We start from the raw sequence: 21,659 nt of genomic DNA, 5'->3' as shown, positions 1-21,659 counted from the left end.
TCCATCCTGAAAACAAGAAGGAAAAGCTGTTGTAAAGGCAGGGATTTCTTGGTGCAAGTACAACTGAAGCTGTGATTTGTAATGGATGGCACTGGCAGACTGTTCGACCCCTTTGAGTCCTCTGGCAATGCTTTCTGAAGGATATTGGCTGTTTAACACAGCAATAATGCTTAGGGAAAGCTTGAGCTGTCACCTTCTCATCTCACCTCCCCCAGCTCTCACTGCCCAGCCTTCTAATATCCATGACCTGGGTTTTGCTGGACTAGTTATTACACATCAACATATTAACGGAGGATTCGAATTAAAAATAAAAAAGTTTTTAGCAGCAGCTCTGTAACACATCATAATTAAAATTAACCACTTAGTGCTGTGGTGCTGCTGATTGCCCCTTGACTACAGATGGGTGTCACCTGCACAAGCAGAGCTAAGCCATCACAGCCATCCTGCATGTTGGCAAGTAGAGCCACCACTAGCAGGAGACAGTATGAGATCCTTACCAGTGCTCCCACCCCCAGCACAGGGCTGAGAGGATGGGTAAAAGCTGCCTGAGCCCTCAGCAGGGGGAGCCCACCCCTGAAGTCAATGGCTTTATATCGATTGATATCAGCCAAGGCTCTGGCACTCAGCCTTCCCGTGTACGTGTTGTAATCTACTCTAAAGCAAAACATAAAAGATTCATAATGCATGCAACCAAGCACTGCAGTAAAGTGCACGGATCACAGAAAGCATTTCTTCAGCACTCCACCAAACCATCAGAAAAGCAGCAGAAAGATTTATGCCTAAGAAGCTCGTGTTTTCATCCCGTGGTTGTTTTAGTTCTGGTTAGTAAAACTAGAAGTGTTATTTGTGGCGCAGTCATCCTAAGTAGCAGTGCAATCCACAGATCGATAGGGCACTGCAGTATAGCATTGCCTTTCTCTGGTCTTAGGTTTCATCTCTTTCAAGCCTTTATTTCAAACAGGAGCGAAAAAAACTGGGATTGCTTTCTACATTTTACACATCCTCAGTTTCCTGTACAAATCAAGCAACAAGCTTTGATATCAGTCTTTCAGAAAGACGTGCTTTGTATCCTACAAAGTTACATCTCTCTGGGTGCTTCTAATGGCAAATGGCAGCTTTTGAATTCTGCTTCGAGGTGCCTGAGAGTGCTGCAGATGCAGAACTACACACCAGCTGTTGTGTACCCTGGTGCAGTTACTGGCCTTTCTGCCCCACAGGAGGCACAGCCCTCAACATAGAGCTATTACCTCCCCTTGCTGACTGCATTGCCAGCAGGTGTTTTGTGTAACATTTGAGTAGAGCAAACTTTTGCCATCAGATTGCCCACTGTCCTTGGTTTCTAGTGCTCTGAGCAAGCAGATGATAAATGGAAGTGGATGACAACCATTACTACAAGAGACAGCTGGCTACTGAGCTTCTATAGATATGAACTGGAAAGAAATTATGAACTCACACAACTAAAAAACAACAACAACAACAACAACCATAAAACCTTCCCTATTAGAAAAATAACACAATTAAAAGAACTCTATATACCAAAAAGAGCTACACAAGCAAGATATAAACAAGTTTGAAGTACATTGGATATATGCACTCCAAACACAGAACAACCTTCTCCACATTTTTTTTTTCCTCATGAGCAATAAGCAGGCTACAGTTGGGAGCATAACCAACACAGAGAGGTACTGCTATGGAAAATCTCATTTATGATCAGAAAACGAACACACACACAAAACCAACAAAAAAAAAAAAAAGTGTGACCTCTCTGAAAAGGATTCAATGAAAGCATGAGTGCTATTTGAGCTTGAAAAACCTCAATAAAAGTTCTGAAACAGGTTATTGGAATAACTGCAGCTTCTGTATGCGTTATTTTGCAGAACACCAGCCTTTGAAAGGATACAGCAAAGGGAGGGAGAAAGGAGAAACAGACCAACAACATTTATTGTGAAGTAAAGCAGAAGAAAAGCATTTGACTCCCTGCTTACCAGCAAGCCTTATGAAATCCCAACAGTAGAAGTCATCTCCATTTCCACCCACAATAGAGAATAAACAGAACAGATAACATTTCCTAATAACAGCAACGTAATGGCATTTAGGGCGGTTTCTGATATTGTACTCAAGGAACAACAGGAGCAAGCTAACAACTACTAGAAAGAAAAGAAGTAATCACATTGACACACCACACACAGTTTGCATTTAACATGCGGCTTTTGTTCAGAGTCAGATTTCATTGGAGACAGTAAAATGCATTTCTGAATTGCTCTGCTTAACACTCAGATGTGTTAGAGTGAGATCCAGCAGCAGGGATTCACCCTTTTGCTGGCCAAACCAAATCCCCAGAGAAATGATCTCACAGCTGCATAAAATTACATTCAGCACAAAAGAGACAAACTCTCACGGTCAGAGCAAAGCTGCTTCACCACTTATCAAGTCTGGTTGCTGACAAAACAGGCGTAAAATGCTCAAGCAGCAGCTATCAGAACAGCAAGCAATTGACTGCTGATTTGCTCTTCATGCTCTCATTCAGTTCTTCCAACCAGCACAAACAGATTCCCACAGATTAAACCCATACTTACATAAAGGTCATTGCTTGCCCTACAGACCCCAAGACGATCACCTTCCCACCATGTTGAGAGCTTCCATCCCCCACACCTCGAGATGCACCTGCCCCGTGCTGGTCATTGCTAACGACTCATCAAACACATCTGGGGAGCCTTGCCAGCTGCTTGGGCTTAGGACTTCACAGAGTGTAGGCAAGTAAAAATGGCTTTTCCAGCACTAACAATCCTTTTCAGAGCAGCTCCCTAGCTGAAAGCATGCATAGTTTGCTGTCAGTCCTCCATAAGAAACACCGCCTCCTCCTTATTTCTATAGAACTTATAAGAACAACAAACAAAAACCACCCAACCCTAAAACCACCACCCTCACCTAAATAACACTGCAGGTAACGCACTTTTTTTGTGATTCTCCCCATCCGAGTAATTGCTGCTTGCCTGACTCTCAGACCCAGACACCCTCAGGGCAGGAGCCCCAAACCGATCAAATATTTCACGTGTCAAAGCATTCCCACCACACTGTTTTATCTCGTGGGCCTGAAACTCAGCCTACACAGGTGCAGATGTTGGCTGGAGGACTGAATGCTCTCGAAGCGCACCTGAATTGCCGTCGGGTTGTGCTTCTGTAAAGATGCCTGCATGCAGCTTGGGGCTCCTCGTGTTTGGGCTACACAGCACCCCACAGGCAGAATCCCACTTCGGTGCGTTTTTTTCTCTTCACCCAAATCCCTGCTTTGGTTTGCGAGTGACTATCGCTGCGGCTCCGACACGCGGCCGCACAGCGCAGGGAAACGCATTTGCAGGGAGCGAGAGCCGCCTGGTGGGGAAACGCCGGAGGTGGAAAACGGATCCTGGTTTGCAGCCGCGGGTGACGTGAGCTGCGCCAGGTGCGGGGCCAGCGAGCTCTGCGGGGGGAGAGCGGGTGATGGTCAGCAAGCGGAGTTCGTCCATCAGCCGCATACAATGCGAGCTCTGGGATACCTCAGCATCCTCTTTGCTCTCCCCCATGGGTGGTTGCCTGCCTGTTTCATAGAATCATAGAAGGGCCTGGGTTGAAAAGGACAACAATGACCACCTGGTTTCAGGTGCCACAGAGCACCAGACCAGGCTGCCCGGAGCCACATCCAGCCTGGCCTTGAATGCCTCCAGGGATGGGGCATCCACAACCTCCTTGGGCAACCTGTTCCAGTGCATTACCACCCTCCGTGTGAAAAAACCTCCTTCCATTTCCCCTGTTTTGCTTCTGACCCCCAGTTTTGCCAGCTTCTAACCACGCACACTGTTGCTGGCCACAAGGACATTACTTGGTGCTTGCTGGCTTCGAACTGCCATGTCAATATCTCTCGCCTTAGCTCTTGTAGCTGGGACTTCCATGCTGTGTAATTCATTAAAGGCTCATGGGGTTTGCAGAAAGGCAGCAAGGATGTGCTGAGGCACAGCAAAGCAACCACAAAAAACACAACTGAGCAAGCCTAGCCCCTGCTGCTAGGAAGCCCCAGAGGTGTGCCAGATATCTGAAAGGCCAGGAGTGACATGGAGGGGCAACCACCCTGGTGCTGCTTCTTTTTTGGCATCTGCTCCTGGCCTCTGTTCAGTCAGATATGGTTCAGGTGCAATCTGGGTTGGAACCAGCACAGCTGCCCAGAGCAGGGACAGAGGAACAACCTTATCTGAGCTCTGGGGCTTGGCCAGCACATCTGATGTATTACTGCTCCCAGATGTCTGCTCTGTCCCTCTGCCAGAAGCTACCATGCTTTCCAGCTAGAGCAGGAGGAGGACATCTGCCTGGGCTTCAGCCACTGTGAGTCACTGCTGGCCTCCCTGTCCAAGCCTGTCTGCTATCTCAAAAGTGAGAGGCCAGACTACAAAGCCAAGCTGCATTTGTCTAGCAGGACGGCCAGAGGAGCGCAGGGGTGGCCTACAGCAGAGGGCAGCCAAGGCATGTGAGAATGGTATTACTTTCCCTGCTTCATCTTTTACCAGGGCTTGCATATATTCTCAGCTTGCTTGCATGAGGAGTGAAGGCTGAGGAATGAGTGCATTACAAAATTGCACCCTGACTTATTGAACATTGACTTCCTAAGGCTCATCTATCGTGGATATGAGTGCATTAACCCATTGTGGATTTCTTCTTGGCCCTCAAGCCCTCTTATTCATAGAATCATAAAATCATAGAATCACAGAATGACCTGGGTTGAAAAAGACCATAATGATCATCTATTTTCAACCCTCCTGCTACGTGCAAGGTTGCCAACCACCAGACCAGGCTGCCCAGAACCACATCCAGCCTGGAGAGCCCTATCCAGCCCAGATTCTCTGCAGGATGTCCCCAAACCCTCTCACCCCATGTTGCAGTGCTGCCTTTTCAGAGCCATTTTCTTTGGAGTTAATGTCCACAACTTGGCATAGGCAGCTGCCCTTAGGGCACCTTCAGCTGTGTAATACAAAGCTTGCTCGCTTTCCTACCACATTTTGGGTCTCATGGGAGAGAATGGACCCTGGATAGGCTGGCACAGTGCAAGTCTGGATAATGCTCTTAGAAAAGACTATCCAGTCCTTTCTATTGGTTGTGATGGATCTGAAGGTCACCTCAGTGAATCGTGGGAGTGAGTTCATTTTGACTTATTCCTGTTGGAGGGAAGAAAAAAAAAAAAAGTATGGAGTAGCAAAGCCTTATTTCTCCACTTGGACTAGAAATGAAGCACATTTGTGCAGAAAAGAGTGATGTAACCCAAGCCCTACGTATGTGCTTGCAGCCTGGAATTAATTGCCTTACGCCCCTGGTTATTTATAGCCTTGATGCCATTCCCAGCAGCTCAGCACTGGGTTACTGCTGCTGCGACACCCGAGCGTGCCGCCGCCCACGAGATCTGCAGCAGCAGCAGCAGCAGCTGTGTTGTGTGTGCAGATCACATAGCAACTCTGCTGGGGGAAACTGGCCCTGCTCTCTCCCACGGCTGCCCCCCTGTGCTTGGACTTGGGACAAAGCAAGAGAAAGACCTGGAGCCTGGGCTGGCGGTACCTCAAACCTTCCTTTGCAGCCCAGGGGTTATTTTGGCTATGTGGAGTGGGGCTGGTGGGACAGGTTGCTCAGGCCGTGCAGGCACAGGTTAGATGGGCAGCATAAATTCCCAGTGCTGCTGACAGAAACACATTAAACCATAGCTGATTTCCTGCTCAGCGGGAGTGAGCGAGGCAACGAGGCAGGGCAGATTTGGGGAGCTGGGCTTTACCTAACGCACAGCTGCCCCTTTCTCCTGAGGGATGTGTGTTAGGCCCCAGCTGACCTGGCACATCCACACCTCGAATGCACTGCTGTGACTGGGAGCAAGGCGTGCCTTCTGGGAGCATCAGCTGCCAAGCTGAAATCATGAGCCAGAATCAGGGAGAGCTGTGTGCCTGCAGCATGGCTGCAGCTCTTTCAGAGCTTTCTGACACCTTTTTTTTTTCCTTTTTTTTTTTTTCCCTTCATCTTCCAGAAAACTTTCAAGTCTCTTACATTTCTTTTGGGCAGGATTTTTACCGTGCCCCCAGCCTCTTGCAAGCAGCACACCTATGCTGCATATGTCAGTCCAGTGGGCTGCATGTATGACAGTGCCGTGTCTCTCCCAGCAACGACACCTTTGGGGATGAAGGATCCAGGACGAGCAGCTTGATGACTCCTCACACCAGCAGTGCCGTTCTGCATGTGGCACAGCAGGGTCGTCACACCATAAGGCTGATTTAACACACGATGCCCAGCACTTAGAGTGACCGCAGCTCTCCCTTCGGGATGGAGGTGTTCAACCCCACCAGCTGCTGCTCTCTGATCAAAAGCAGCTGGAGAACAACAAGAGCCAGGCAGAAGCAGGCAGCCAGGCTGCAGCTTGGGTCCCTCTTGGCTGCAGCTTCTGCTTTCTGCCGGTGCCAAAGTTAGCAGTGAGAAACAATGACTTTCACACATCAGAGAGTGCCAGCTTGACTGTCTGTTAGAAAATACATAGGACACGGTCATCAGATTCATTTTATTAAAAAACTTGCAATAAAATTCCTTGAAATTCACAATCTTAACTTTGATAGTTGCAATATTTTACTAGTACATAATAACACAGTCTCACATATTTACATTATAATCTTCTATATAACAAAAATAGCCGTGTTGTACTACTGAATAACGCTTCCAAATATTACCCTTAATGTTTCAGTACTTCCCCCAGCTGAGTCACTGTCCATGCTCTATAGCATTTACAGCATATAACAAAGCAAGATGAAAAGGAAAGAAAAGCGCGTGCCTCATGATTGCAGGCAAATCCCTTTAGGATGGTGCTTCCGACTCCCACATTTTTTTCAAGAGAGCTAAAGTGCATCGGAAGGGAAGGTGTACACATCATAAAATGTCAGCAAAGAGTTAAGCTGTGTTTGCAATGCGATACAGAAAGTAAACCTAGAAAAAAGGCTCGCTTCACAAACTGCTACTGCTGTTTTGGCAGCACATTCACAGGTAGGAGGACCAAAAAAAAAGCTGATGGGAAGAAAAAGAGCTGCCTATGCAAACGCCACATTGTGATTTTGTCACAGCCTTTCACTAGCTGCTTCCCAACCCCAATTCCCACTCAAACAAAACCAGTGCAGCACCAGTACCTGCAGAACGGCTTCGGCCAAAACCACGTCCCCATCCCTACGGCCCTGCAGATGCTGAGATGCAGTGTGTGAGCATGATGCTCTCGCCCTGTGCCCCAGGTTTCTCAGGCTGTCAGCTGCAGGGAGAGGCAGAGCTGCAGCACACCCTGTCCTGTCCCCCGCTGTGGGACTGACCGCCTCTGAGAACTTCACTGATACAGAACGTTGTTTCCCAACTGGAAATTACTTTGGCAAGCTGTGCACTGATGCATATGGTATTCATTCATTTTTTCTCCACTCCCTTTTTAACACTGGCATTTGCTGGTGTGGCTCTGCAGCATGCGAGAGGAGATGTTGCTGGAAAAAAACATTGGAGCCATCACTCGAAACCAGAATACTTCTGCTCTGTTCATGAGCTGCGTCCAAATAGGACACCGCAATTTGTTTTGGTGTGCTTATAAACTACCCTAAATAAAAGTAATTCTCTTCTGGAAATGGATGGAATGTATATCTTGACAAGTACAAAACCATTTGAAGTGTTCACTAAATAGAAGGAACATCTTGCTATAGATAGAACAGACCCTCCCACCCGCTGTCCCCTCTTTACATTTCTAATTACAAAATGGTACAGTAATTTCAGCTTCCAAACATGGAGCAAGAAGGAAGGATGGCATTATGTGCACATACAAAATGTTTAGATTTGGGATAGCTGCAATAATTTGGAGCAACCAAGCGTCCTGATCTTGCTATTGTTTTTTAACACTACCCAGACTGAAGAATGGGGAAAGAAACTAAAAAGGAAAATGCTATTTCTTCTTCATATTCCTCTTTTTTTTTTTTTGCTTTTGCTCCAGAAAGCAATAGCTTCCACCGATGCACAATTAAAATAGTCAAGAGAGCCAAGATTAATTTCAGATGGAAAACCCATCCACTGGCTTTTCCCTCAACACATTTCATCCGTCTTTCCCCCTCTGCTTCTCTCCTTGAAATACAGCTCGTGCTGAGAAAGCTTTTTTTTTTTTTTTTTTTTTTTTTTTTTTCCCATGGAAAAGAAGAGCCAGAACCAGGGAGGAGGAAGCGAGCTGAGCGGCTCTGAGCCGCGGTGGTGCCGCACAGCAGAGGGCAGCCTTCGCCCTCGCTCGCCGCCTCCCAGCCCGCAGCTGCCATCTGCTACACGCGCAGCCCGCGCGCGGAGCCCATCTGGCGCTCCTCTTTCAGCCGCACGACTCTCCGTTCGTCCAGGTAACAGCTTGTTAGAATTCAAGAAGTGCTTGTGTTGGATCAGTTGCCCCTATTAAAAAGCCCGCTAGAACAACACCCCCCTTACGAAAGACTCGGGCAGCACAAATTGCCACAGAGAAGACTGAACGGCGTTGGCTTTATCCCACCAATTCCCTTCCCTTGTGCTGGAACGATCCATTGTGACGGATGGATTTCTCTACCATTTCAGTCCTGCAAAATGGACGCAGCAGAACAGCAAGCCATTCCTGCCTTCTGTTCAGACAGCCACCTTGCCCCGGCCTGTATTTCTAGCAGACCAGAAACTTTCATCCAACAAGGCTCTGTGAGAACTACAAATGGTTAAAAAGTCTCCATTCTTGCTAATGAAATAGAAGGTAATAAGCAACTACTGATTTTCATGGTTTGCACGGCCTGTGGTCTCATTCTCCTGGCTTATTTCAAACTATATGCTTAGTTTGAAATTAGCTTTTCTATGGACAAGAGACCAGGCAGGAATGAGGCTCTTATAAACACAACCTGGGAGACTCCCAACTGCCTGGGCTGAAATGCATCTCCTGCTGCCAAGCACAACCTGTCTCATCATTTCAGTGCAGACCAATTGCCACAGTGAGGACTTGCAGGTTGTCTATAAAGGCTGATGCTCTGATCTTTGCCTGTTCATCCCTGAATCCCCTCTTAGGGCTGTAGCGTACATTCCAAGGAAAAATTTGCAAGGCAAAAGACTGGAAAAATCTAAGCGACAACTGCACTCCAGGTTAAACCAGAAAGGGAACTAAAATATATTTTATGAAGAATCTGCAGCTGTATACTAATGACTAAAAGTACATAGAGGTGTTAAGAGATCTGCAGATAGATATCTGCCAGGACAACCCACCCAGGTGCAAGCATCTTCTGAGCTCGACATGTCTCAAGTTAGATGAGCACCTCTTTTTATTCATCAAGGAGGAGGAGAGGCTGGATTACCAGGTGTGACTACAAACATTTTGGATCACAAAATGCGTATTCTTTGTGAAACACTGAATTCTGAGCTACCTCTGTCTTCAGTGCTTGGATTCGTTTTGTCCACAAAACAAGAACATATCACAAACCGGTTGTTCAATAGGAGACAAAGTACTGGCCTTCTTGCGACATCATCATCTGGATCTGGCCCAGATTTCATTAAAGTAAAGTAGCGAGATCCCAGGGACCTCTTATATGTGATCTCAGGATTTTTATTTCAAATTGCTTCCACAAAGCCTTTTTCTTTATTGCCATGTTCTCTCACATATGGAAACACTCTAAAAATGGCAGCAGCTTGTTTTCACTACAGTTTCCATAGACATATCAATGTACTTACATACGCATATGTGGAAAGTAATTCTGTAGAATGCTTAAAGAACAAACTGTAGCACTGCATCTGTCCCGATCCTGTTTCCCAAGCTCTGAGGCAGTCAGGAAAAGACACGACCCCCCAAACCTACAGCAAGGGTCTCCACCAGAACGGCTGAGCTGAGGAAAGGATTCAGAGCTGGTGCCTTGCATGCCTGCACACACATTAGGCTGGCTATGAGCACAGAACTCATGCAATTTTTTATGTCTCTTACCTATCAAACAGACCTGCAGCTTAGTGAAACTCATGAAAACCAAAGGGAATGCAAGAGCACGGGCTCTGCTTGCCCAAGGTTTATTCTTCAACACAGCTGGAATGAAGACAAGCTGGCAAATGCTCTCCCACACAGTATTCGCTATAGGGAAATAACAGGAAAGAGCTTCAGGCGACAGGAGCAGGAAAAGCAACAGGAACACTTCTCAGAGAGCTGTGCTGTCCTCCAGCCGCCAGCCCTGTGGAGGAGGTAACCCCTGCCCTGTCCGTGCTGTCCTGGCAGCAGGCAGTGTCTGTAGCAGTAAAGCCACGCTGTGCAGGTGAGCAGAACTACATTCTTGTGCACTCTTTGTCAGAGGGCACCTGAGGATTTTGTTTCTCCATTGCTGCAGGCCAAAGGCTGCTCTCTGTTCTGAACAGGTAGTGCTGTGCCCCCGGCAGCTGAATCCCACCTGCTTAATGCAGGGCTGGCAGGCAGCAGTACTGAGGAATTGCCAAACGCTCTCAGGAAGGGAATAATTTTGCCCAAATGTGCCAACGAGAAGGTTTAATTTTACCCTGTGAAGAATCACAGTGGAGAGATTCACACAGGCAAAACTGTGCACGGGCATGCAGATCTGCAGAATTAAGGCTTTCGTCTGTTACAAACAAACCTCTGAGGTCTCAATATTTCTGAAGCACTTCAAATTCCCAAGGCATCCACAGGTCATATGTACAAAAAACACTGGCAGCCAGGTCCTACTTTAGGAAAACATTTCCATTTGATACAGGGGTTTAAATACGTTCATAGAGGACCTGTTCAAAATAATGTCATTTCCATATAAGCCCAAAATTAACCATAAGTGCTTTTCTGAACAAGGATGGATTAGAACATCTACGTAAATGCTTTCCTAAGTTCTGCCTTCAGTGAGGTGTGACCTGCCTCTGCACTTGTGATCACTTTACAGCACTCAGAGCTATGCAACGCCGCAAGAGAGAGATGGAGAAAAATCTTTCCTGAGCAGAACTGCAGGTAGAATTTGGAAAACAAAAGCCAAAATGCTCCCGGCCCAGATGAGCTAGGACCCCTCTTTTGTAAAACCAGAATATGGTGAGACGCAAAAACACCGTACCCAGCCAAGCACTCTGCCCCTGATGGTGGCCAGCCCTAGATGCCAAGGGACTGGATCTAGGATGGGGTACTCAGGAGAAGTATTATTGCTCCTAGTGATAAGGGCAGGGGCTCAGTTACGATGTGCTGCTGCATTCAGCATAGCTCCCTTAATGATTTTGCCAGGCAAACGACCCCCTTCACCATTAACTGGAGGCTTCATCTCCTGCCTTGCCTTTTTTACAGCCTCTGGTGCGAACACAGACCTCATTTGCTGTGCTGTACTGCGGGGTACTCCATTATAGCAACAGATAATCAGTCAGTTTGTCCATTAGCTTAATTCCTCTGGCAAAAAAGACTTTGTGGCAGGTACTCCAGCAATTCAGTCAAAGGCTTTGTCTGTGTGCTGGGCGGCAGCAGGCAGCTGTGGAAGGACCACTGACAACTCGGACATCGTGTTATGATGCTCTGTGACATGAAGCACCCAGGATCCAGTACTACAGAAGATAATATACCAGCATCTGTACTTCCCACTGGGAGCCCTGTCTGTGTATAACCAGCTTCTGCCTTCCCCCTACAGTCATTGCTGACGTTTCACTATTATGTAAAGGGCCAATAGGAGGTGTAAGCACCACCTGTATCTCATTTCAGCACTGTATTCAGAGCTTAAGTGGGGCTGATGTGGTACTTGGTGTAAACTCTATTGTGAAGGGGTGAATTTAAGCATAATTCCCCCTGACAGTGGCAGCATTACCCATAGTGGCAGGGAACAGGGTCACAAATATTGGCAAGAGTGACTCAGCTGCATGCTCCCTAACAATCTCTAACGTCCTTTTCGAATGAAACAGATTGCAAACTGCTTGCATTTCATTAATTAAGGAGAGATGTTCATTTGAATGGCTTATAAAAACATCAGGGCACATATCTGGATCACGGTTTTCAAGCCTCAAACATACCCTACAACTTACGGGCTAAAAACATTTAAAAAAAAAAAAAAAAAAAAGCCCTAAAACAAACTGAATTCTCATTGAACCCAAAGAATGGAGTATAAACCTTCCTTCTTCCCGCAATAAAAAAGCAAGCTGTCCAGAACTTTGGGTACAGTTCTAAACACATTTGTTGCTGAATAAAATCTGACAAGCTGAATTTTGGGTGGGAGCTGTTTTCCTCAGCTGAGCAAATCTAAAAGGAAGTTTAAATATAGCAAGAAACCCAAATGGTTGTGTTTAGAGATGCTGCAGTGATACAAGTGAAAACGTTTGACCTCTCCATGAAATTCCAATGTAAGATGAATCGTTGATTCTGCTGACTTACTCAGGAGGCAGTAATGTGATTCAAATCATCTGACTGTCAACAGAAACCCTTTACTCTTGTAAAACAGGAAGCTAAGAATGCTTTTTCACAGTTGAATATTTTGACTGAAAAATGAAATTTTACATTGAACAAGTAATCATAAGCTTTTCTCTGCAAGAGCAGTTAAGGATGGATTAAATCACAAATGATTCTTATTTGGATGTTTTGATTTGGGTTACTTCTGTTAATTTTCAGATTCCTTCCTCTCTACCCAGAATGGTTTGGTATACATATATATAAGCAAGGAAGTAAGTACATACTAACATGTAGTACATACTAACATACTGTACTAACAGCATACAATGCAGCAAAGGACTACAAGACGCTTCTTTCTCTCCCTCAACTCTGTATCATACTTGTCTCAAAGACATCTGTACGAAGAAGCCAGAATAATGCTGTTTTGAACCAAATCTCAGCAGTCTTTGTTAATACAGAGCGCTCCTACAAATAAAGACCTTCAGATTACAACATCTCCCAGGCTCCACTTAATGCAAGCAGGTTTCACATTTACACAGGATGCTGGTGCACCGTGCCTCTGAAGCCACGTGTACTTCATGAAGTAATAACAGGCAATGATAGATCCTGGAGTGGGATCATTAAGTAACCATTGAACGGGGAATTCAGGTTTTTGGACTGAACTCTTGAAAAAGCTGTGGGTCAGTCAACAAAAAGAATGTCTATTCATAACAAACTATAAACAAACAAACAAACATAAACATACCTCTTAAAAAAAAAAACAACAAAAACGCAATTGAACAAGTGTAAAAAACACTCAAGCTGTCATTTCAGTTGCGTATTTATGAGCCACTCAAGAGTTACATGGCTGCTCTCAAGCACGTGGGCAAACTGGAAGCATTCATCTCCCATGTGAACATTACGAATGTACGTAGACGATGGAACTGCATCCAGGCAGACACAACTGTTGCTATTGCTTTTCGTGACCATCTCAGAATGGAGTGTGCAGGAGTGACAGTGCTCCGGAGGCAAGTGCGTGACTGGTCCAAATCCTAGAAGGTCGTCTCGGTCCCTCCCTGTGGCCCTCCCCTGTAGTTTAGTCTCAGAGATCTGTTTGTTTTTCAAGACTTCACCTCTTCGCAATCTTGGTCAGTGGAAAGCTCCACATCGGACAGTCCAACCTCCATTGCCATAATCAATGAAATATCTGAATCGCTGCTGACTGCTGGCTCCTGTTCATCTGTGAGAGTAGAAAAGACAGAAAAAGGGCATTATGCTCTTATCTTTCAGTCAACATAGTACTATATTTCAAATCTGCAGATAGGTCCGAAGAAACACAGGCTTCTCAGGCACTGAAGCTGTGCTCAGTTTCCAAACTTTGCTCTTACAGAATCACAGTATGGCCATGGTTGGAAGGGACCTCAAGGATCATGAATCTCCAACCCCCAGCCACACGCAGGGCCACCAATCTCCACATTTAATGCTAGACCAGGCTGCCCAGGACCCCATCCAACCTGGCCTTGAACACCTCCAGGGACGGGGCATCCACAGCCTCTCTGGGCAGCCTGGTCCAGCACCTCACCATTTTCTCTGTAAAGAATTTCTTCCTAACATCCAAACATTCAGTACATATCTAAAACATCGCCAAAGCAACACAGATTTGACCCTATCAATAGAGAGAAACGTGATGACAAGGAGACTGGATGAGTAGCACTTTCTACTCTTCCTCATCCTGTTTAGGCCCATCATTTCCATGACCTTCCTTCCCACACACCTGAGTACTTCCTTCCCCTGCCCCTTCCTTGATGTGGCACCATCCCACTCACTCCCCCAAAGGAAGTGAAATAAGGACAAAATCACAGGCACATGGTGAAATGGCTTGGTCACCAGGAAAACACTCCTAACTGGAAAAAAATCTGTTCAAGGCCTCATTGGGTGCTAGAATCTCTGCGACCTCTGCAAGGCTTTTAACAGGGTGCTACGTGAATTTTTTGAAGGAGCAACACAGGTGTCATTAATTCTGCCATTATACATGGGACTAAGCTACTTGCCTTCTCTGGTGCCTTTCCTCACATTTTTCCTCACCCTCTGCTTTGATTTGCAGATACCTTGCAGGTTCCTGATCCAGGCCAAAGAGATCTACTTTAATCCATGATCCCAGGTACAGTAAGAATCAGATTATTGACTTCACCAAACAGCAAGTCAAACTGCAAGTGTGGGAGGAATAACTTATTTTTCTTTTGATTCTGCAGTGCTTATTCTGCGCGTATTTACTAGCAGCTAAAAAGCCAACAGATTTTGAAGAACTAAAAGCCGATTTTCTTTCAAGAACAACCAGGAGAAGCAAAGTACATTGAATCTCTGGGGAGATTTTCAAAGGCACAAAAATCACCCAGGTGGCGGAGTCTCTCAGAGAAAAATTTGATGGTTCCTATTTTCAAGTGGTTTAATTACAATAACGGTATTTACACTGTAACAATATTATGTATTTAAATGTGTGGCAGTTTTTCCTTTACACATTTTATTTTTCAGACAATAGAACAATAGAAGCAGAACTTGACTGATGCCGAAGTGTCTAAAATTTGAGTACGTAAGAAACAATATGAAAGATTAAGAAGCCAAGAAAACAGTAAGTCCTCACATTTAATTTTTCACTTGAAGCTAAAGGAACACAATTAGCCTCTTCTCAAGAGCTACATGATTTTTAAGTCAGTTTTAGAGAAAAAAACGTGTACTTACTTGTGCTGCTATTAGACCTCCTGTTCTAGAGAAAAAAGCTTCAGCAAGGTCTGCATTATTCAAACTGAAAAATACAGCGTGTTCCTTTATAATTCCCCCTATCTTTCACCCTGGATTATTTTTATCCTTTCTTGATTGCAAGATGAACAATTAATACACACAGCCTCTCTATAACTGTGTATTTTTTCCTGGTAGTAAAATGTCTCACAGCACTGCTTCAGACTATATTTCTAATGGGGACAGAGTGGATGCTTATGAACTGAATGGCATAGCTTGTAGACTTCAGTGGGCTTCAATTACAAGTAACCGTGCAGTGAACTGATAGATCCAAGGGTGCAGAAGTGCACAACATACACCTCCATGACCTAAAGCACCATCTGTAGTGGTGACAGCTCCCTGAGCCAGAACGATGTGCTTCCAGATCACTGGATTATTCATCAGTCCCTTGTAACTAATACAGTTCTCCAAAACAATGACAACGGTGGTTTAAATGTAGACCTAGGAGCAAGTTTACATTTGCCTGAAAGAGTTCCCAAGGGCTTAGCCTTGTTGAATAGCTGCTTGGAGCATCCTTGAGAGAAAGGTGACTTTCGTCTGAACTAGCTGTGCGAGGAAGAACTGGCTGAATGGAGTGACTGAGCCACAGGCAAGTTGAAGGGGTGGTTTGAGTGGCCAAAATCAAGTGTCAGAGAGTCAAATGAGAATCATTTATGGTGCTGAAATGCTATTTCAAGATTTGCTATTTCTTTCAGAGCTGCATAGAAGAAAAAGATCAAGTGCCTTCAAAACAGACAGAACAGAACCAGATCTACAGCTCACCTACCAACAGTCTCACCCACGAAGGTACAGAAGCACATGCTTTTCAAAATGGCAAACATCAATTTTACATTTATATAAACTTTATGTACTTAGAGGAATTCTTGTATCTCGGTCTTTACGTGCTGTGTTCTCCACAGTTATTTTTTCTTTGGGAATAAAATGCAGGTCAATAGGAGCAATGAACAAAGGACCCTAAACATGCCCATGTGCCAGCATTGCTTCTCCAGTGCTACAAAAGTGCCCAGGATCACAGATGCTCCATTTCCCTTGCTTGCTATCAGTGCAGTTGTTCAAAACGCCAAAGTTGCAGCCTGCTGCTTCAGCATAATGGGGAGAAAAGCTCAGGCATCACCACTCCTTACTCCTTCCCATTCTGCGGAGTCAGCACTGACATTTCTTTGGAAGATGCAGACAACACAAGGATACTAATTCATCCCTCAGCTTTATGTACTTCATTCTGTGAACTGGAGTCCTACTGCTGACCGCAACATGCACACGACGCTATCTCAGGGAGACTGCACAAGTTACACCAGCTGCTGCTATATTTGGGTGCAGATCTGGCTCTAAGTCTTCAAACTGCCCTGCTGTGACTCTCCCTCATAACACAGGCTTCTCAGACTGGCATGAGGTTCCTTTTGGCCAGCTACACAACAACATGAGCTAGCACAGTCAGGGAGCTTCGTTAAAGGTAAGCAAACCTCAGCGAGACTGCAAGTGCCAGGAGCTTTGCCTGCATACTGCATTCCCAGTTTTTAGATCCTGTTTACGATCACAAAGGTTATACAGACACAGCCTCTACAGAACACGCCTGGCTCACTGTTAAAAACTTTTACAGCATTTTTGTAAGTTTTCTACAGTGTGGTTTATGTTTGAGGTGAGGATCTCGGCTTTCCCTTAAATACAATTTGAGAAGAGAAAGGAAATAGTTGAGCTTTTTTACAGCTCTAAATTTTAAACGGATCTCATTTTGGAATATACGACTTCTGGACATTTGAGAGCGACAGTCCAGCCTAACAACAAGCACTATAATACTTCCACTGTGTTTTACAGCATTTCACGCCACAGGCAGAAAGCCTTTTGCTTAATGAAGCAAAAAGCACATCCCAATCTGCTTTTCAGCCGGAGCGCGAGCGCCCACAGCCAGCAACTGTAGACCTCACTGCCACATTCCTCTCATGTCAGCGAAACGCAATACACCACAGCACGCCGCCTCTTGCCAGACAGACTTTTTCCACTCACTTACATTCCCTGACACACATCCATTTGAGAGAGGCCCAATAAAACAAACTCTTTCTCTAGTCAGTGTTACTTGAAACTTAGCTATGCTAAAGAGGGAGGAATATTACCATGTGAGATGAACTGTCAGACATAAAAGTAGTAAAGCCTTTACTTTTCACAAAGTTCATAAAATTATATTTGTTTATAATTGCAACCAAACAAGGATGAAAATAACTAATTACTCTGGTGCTTTCAGACAGTAAGACTGCACACTAATGGTTGTCAACTGCCACTGCTACTCCTAATGCTGTGTGTACCTGTACCTGTAGTAGACTAATAAATATTCCAAAGGAAAAAGGACAGACTGTAGGTATCTAAGAATTTCATACTGTTGCAAGAGCCCTGGGAAAGACTTAGGCATTCAACAGTGAATGAAAAAGTGCATTTACAAAATGCACAGGTAAACATGTACGCATGAGATCTGAGACACAGCTGAATGACCAAGCAAGGAAGAGGAGCAAACCAATGTACCTGTGATGAGTTCTGTACTCAGGGAGGCCTTACTTCTGCCCCACACTGTGCTCCCTCCAAGGAGGCTGCATCTGGCACTCTACAGTGATGTCTCTAGGACACAGGCTGTGCAGCAGAGCTCTTCTAAAACTGCTTTTGCTTATCCCAGATGCCGTGATTCCCCCTAAGCTCACAGGGCTGGAAACACTGCAGAACCTTTTGACTAGGCTAAGAGGCCCACAGTCAATCTGCGTCCAACAAATCAACAGAAAAAGAACAAAATGGAAAAATGTTATACTGCTGAAGTTCCTGAGCACTGAATGCAGACAACGGACTTCTTTCCTCTTCTAGACCTTCAGGTAGCTACCTCCTTAGGGGAATAAACAGAAGTATTGATTAACAGATGTCAAATGAGACCTGTCACCAAATGTGTAATTAGGGCTTTAAAAGAACTGTAACTAAAGGCAGCAATCTCCTGTTCTTGTGGATTAAAAACATGGGCTGCAGCAATAAGCCATTCAGCTGGGAGTCAGCCTCCCTTCCCTCATCTATTATCAGTGTTCTGTGAACTAAATCAGCATACTAAGGAACTTAGCTTTGTCCAGAATGCAATTAAACCATTGCATAGAGCTGTGCAGCTGCCAATGTTTTTTTATCATCTTACAGCAGGAATCAGAGAGTAAGAAAAGACTGCTGCTGTGCTACTGACTTGGGTGTAACCTACCTGCCTAGCTTTAAAGCTGAACGTTTAACACAAACCTTCCTTCCCTTCTGGCCCGGATCTTTCATTCTTGATAGTAGATGCTCAGTTTTGAAGAGAAATGAATAATTACTGATTTTTTCGTCTAACGAAATGCTTTGCAGAAGATGTCATTTATTATCCAACCTTAGCTGAGAGAAACAGTACATGGGACAATGGTACTCTATCTAAAACCTGGTTCTGACAATATATACACAGCAAAAAAATGAACTTTATTTCAGTATTCATTTCACATTTTTCACTACTGTGAAATATACCCACTTTCGGAACTTTTATCTTCTGAAGGTAGAACTGAGCCAAAACACAAACTCTTGGGTGATGGTTATGCCTTCAGGTACAAAGATATATCTAAAATTTATGTTGAAACATAAACCTTATTCTAGCCCAGTGCACACTTCTATTTAACAAACACTGCCCCCAGTCAGATGTGACTAGAAACATTTTGTTCTGGAAGAAAATAGAAGCATGAACACCAGTTGGAGCAATGAGGACTTGAAAAAAATATGTATCCAGGGACAATAGAGGCACTGAAATGGGAATCTGTTTCACCGAAACAGATTCTGGTCAGTACAAAGCCACAGAGACCTGCCAAGGCAAGCAGCACTATTCCAATTTTGCTTCCAGTATTACAACCCGAATACACTATCCGTCACATTTGATGTATGACAAGGAGAGAGAAGACATTTCTAGAGCTTTCCATTTTTCTTTGCCCAAGAATGCACGTTGTTATTACAGAGCTTATTGCTCCCCCTCAGAGTAACCCTGCCACAGAATCACATTGCTGCTTATGGTCTTCCAAAAAAGGAGCACAGTCCTACGGACTCGGTACATCAAATGGCAACTACTCCACAACCAATCATATTTTTTTAATTGCTAAGATTCTTAAACACTGGTTCTTTAATTTATTCTCAGATTAATCATCCAATATTTTTTATTGGAACATTTTGCAAAATACATGCAAAATTCCTTCCACGTCATTTTGATAAATCATCATACTTTGGAACAGGCCATAACTGCACTAACAACACAACTGACTAAAAAAATGCCTATACATTCTCTAATGCAAAAAAAGCAATGGGAACCTGTTTGAGCAGAGAGGGCTATAAAAAAATGTGTTGCTAATGAACTCCTCTACACAGAGGCTAATAAAAGGGATGAAGAAGTCTGGCTGGCTGCAGCTGAGAGCAAAGCACTGGGGAGGTATTTTTATTGATATTCCCCGGCATCACAGTCAGACTTATCCGCACAGCGAGCGGAAAAAGTACTCGAGCACAGTAGGTCCTCTTGGAAGGAAAGGCAAGAGTCTTCTCCACAGATTACTAGCCAGCACTCTGTGAATGTACTAATGGCAGCACTGCCTCATTCAGAGGATAAAGCAGCAGCATATGGAACACATTGCAAAGAATACCCAAACATCAACACACTAGAAAGAACCAAACGCTGGGACTTGGCAAGATTCATTTAAGAAATAACTCCAAAAATCTTTTTGACTGGATCAACCTCAAAGTGGCTGAGAGACATCCTAGGTGGCTCTGAACTTGATACAGAACACCAGAGTTCTGTGCAAAGAGCAGAGTTTTGCAAAGCCAACTCGTGTTAGCTTCTTATTCAGAGAAAAGGTAATAATCTTTTTCCCTCAATTTTTCTTTAGAAGATGTATCTTGGGAGAACACACGGCATCTTTTTATGAGGGATGACCAAAGATGTAGCTCCCCATCTTCAAATATTCTGTAACACAAAGGGTAACATCATTCTGGAGACAAGCTACTGAGATGGAAAGACATGACTGTTCAAGGCATTTGCTAACTCTGCGTGCCCAGGTAAGACATCCTAAACCTTAGTTTTCATTTGTAGCATTAACCTGCACACTGTATGCTCTAGGCATATCTTCTGCTTCCTTCAGGTACAGCAGTAAGTACTTAAAACTTTTGCAAATGATACCCCAGTATTCCAAAACAATAATATAACAAAAAAATTTAGGAAAAAAAAAAAAAAAGAAAGGACATATTATCAGCAATATTAGTAACGCAATCAAATTTCCAAAAGCCTAGATTTAGAACATATTGTACTTCAGCGATAAACTTTGATACCAGTTACCTGAAAAGACATCTTGTCAAAGTTTCAGCAAGATCAATAAACTTATTTTCATAAACAGTAGGGAAAGTGGAAAATACCACCATAAAACACATGGAACAGATAAGTAAGCGCATCTGCAGAAAGCTGAAAAAGGGAAAGAACATATACCAGATGTTATTGCATTGAGACCTGGAGACTTGATTCACTGGAAAAGCAAACTGATTTTTGTTCATTTTACACACACACACAGAAGGACATACTCTATGGGATTTTGTCCATCAGTTGGAAGATAAGTCCCTGAAATTCGCAGCATGTGATATAATCATTTTAGGAGTCGGATGTTTGTCTTCTGCCTGTAAGAGGCTGGCTGACATTCTGGGAACTTTTCATCAGCTGCCTTAGCAGGAGCCGCCAGCCCTCTTCCTGATACAATGAACATGCTTCTGCCAAGTATGACACAAAAAAACCCCTACAATTTTTGCTTTTAATATGCTTTTCTCATTCTCCGTACTCCTACGGGTCATGTTCCTGCCCTGGGACCAGCAAGGAAACTCCTTCTGTGGCTTAGTTACTACATTATCATGTTCTCCCCTCCCTATGACTAGTCTCCTCTTGCTTCTTGGAAACTCAGTAAAAATACAAATCAGAAAAACTATCTGAACAGCTGACACAGTCATTACACCAGGGTGTCTGCACAGACCGCTGTTCCCTTATATCAGCTAGGCCCCACAAAAAACACTGTTTCCTTTATATCCAGACTCTTAACCTTTTGCAAGGCCCCTCAAAGCCCCCCCCCTGCTGTCTGGAAGGAGACAGCAGCACCGGGAAGGCACTGCCCATGCAAAAATACAGCTCTGGCTGTGCCTCTGCTCAGGATTGCATGTTCTGGTGCCCACAGCAAGTTTCAGAAGTGAACGTGAATGCATTTCATTCAATGTACAGACTGCTGAAGCTGATTATTATTTGGAAGACATGAAATTATTCATGCAGTTGTTTCACAATCAGAAAATGAGATCTCTCATAAAAAGAGAAAAGCTTCAGAAGTACAGAAAAATGGAAATGCAACAACATGACAGTTTTGATTTTTAAGGACCTTTGGTAAAATTATTAATACTTAAAGATTTTTATTTCTGAAAGATTTTAGCTACATTTGGTAACATC

The 21,659-nt window shown here is 44.3% G+C and overlaps 1 protein-coding gene across 1 annotated transcript in view; it reads right to left on the bottom strand.

Moving 5' to 3' along the window:
• Positions 1-6,540: 6,540 nt before the first annotated feature.
• RNF150 (ring finger protein 150) overlaps positions 6,541-21,659 on the bottom strand; it is a 119,726-nt gene continuing 104,607 nt past the window's right edge. Inside the window, exon 7 of the mRNA XM_042829841.1 lies at positions 6,541-13,616. Within this exon, the coding sequence (XP_042685775.1) occupies positions 13,498-13,616 (119 nt within the window). The 3' untranslated portion in view covers positions 6,541-13,497. The remainder of the gene's footprint in view (positions 13,617-21,659) is intronic.

This window comes from Centrocercus urophasianus, unplaced genomic scaffold, assembly GCF_019232065.1.
Source record: "Centrocercus urophasianus isolate 14NV4802_14NV808 unplaced genomic scaffold, USGS_Curo_1.0 seq_32, whole genome shotgun sequence".
In the NCBI taxonomy this organism is placed as follows: Eukaryota; Metazoa; Chordata; class Aves; order Galliformes; family Phasianidae; genus Centrocercus; species Centrocercus urophasianus.
The sequence above is the reverse complement of the archived record's forward strand: the minus strand, read 5'-3'. Positions and strand labels throughout refer to the sequence as shown.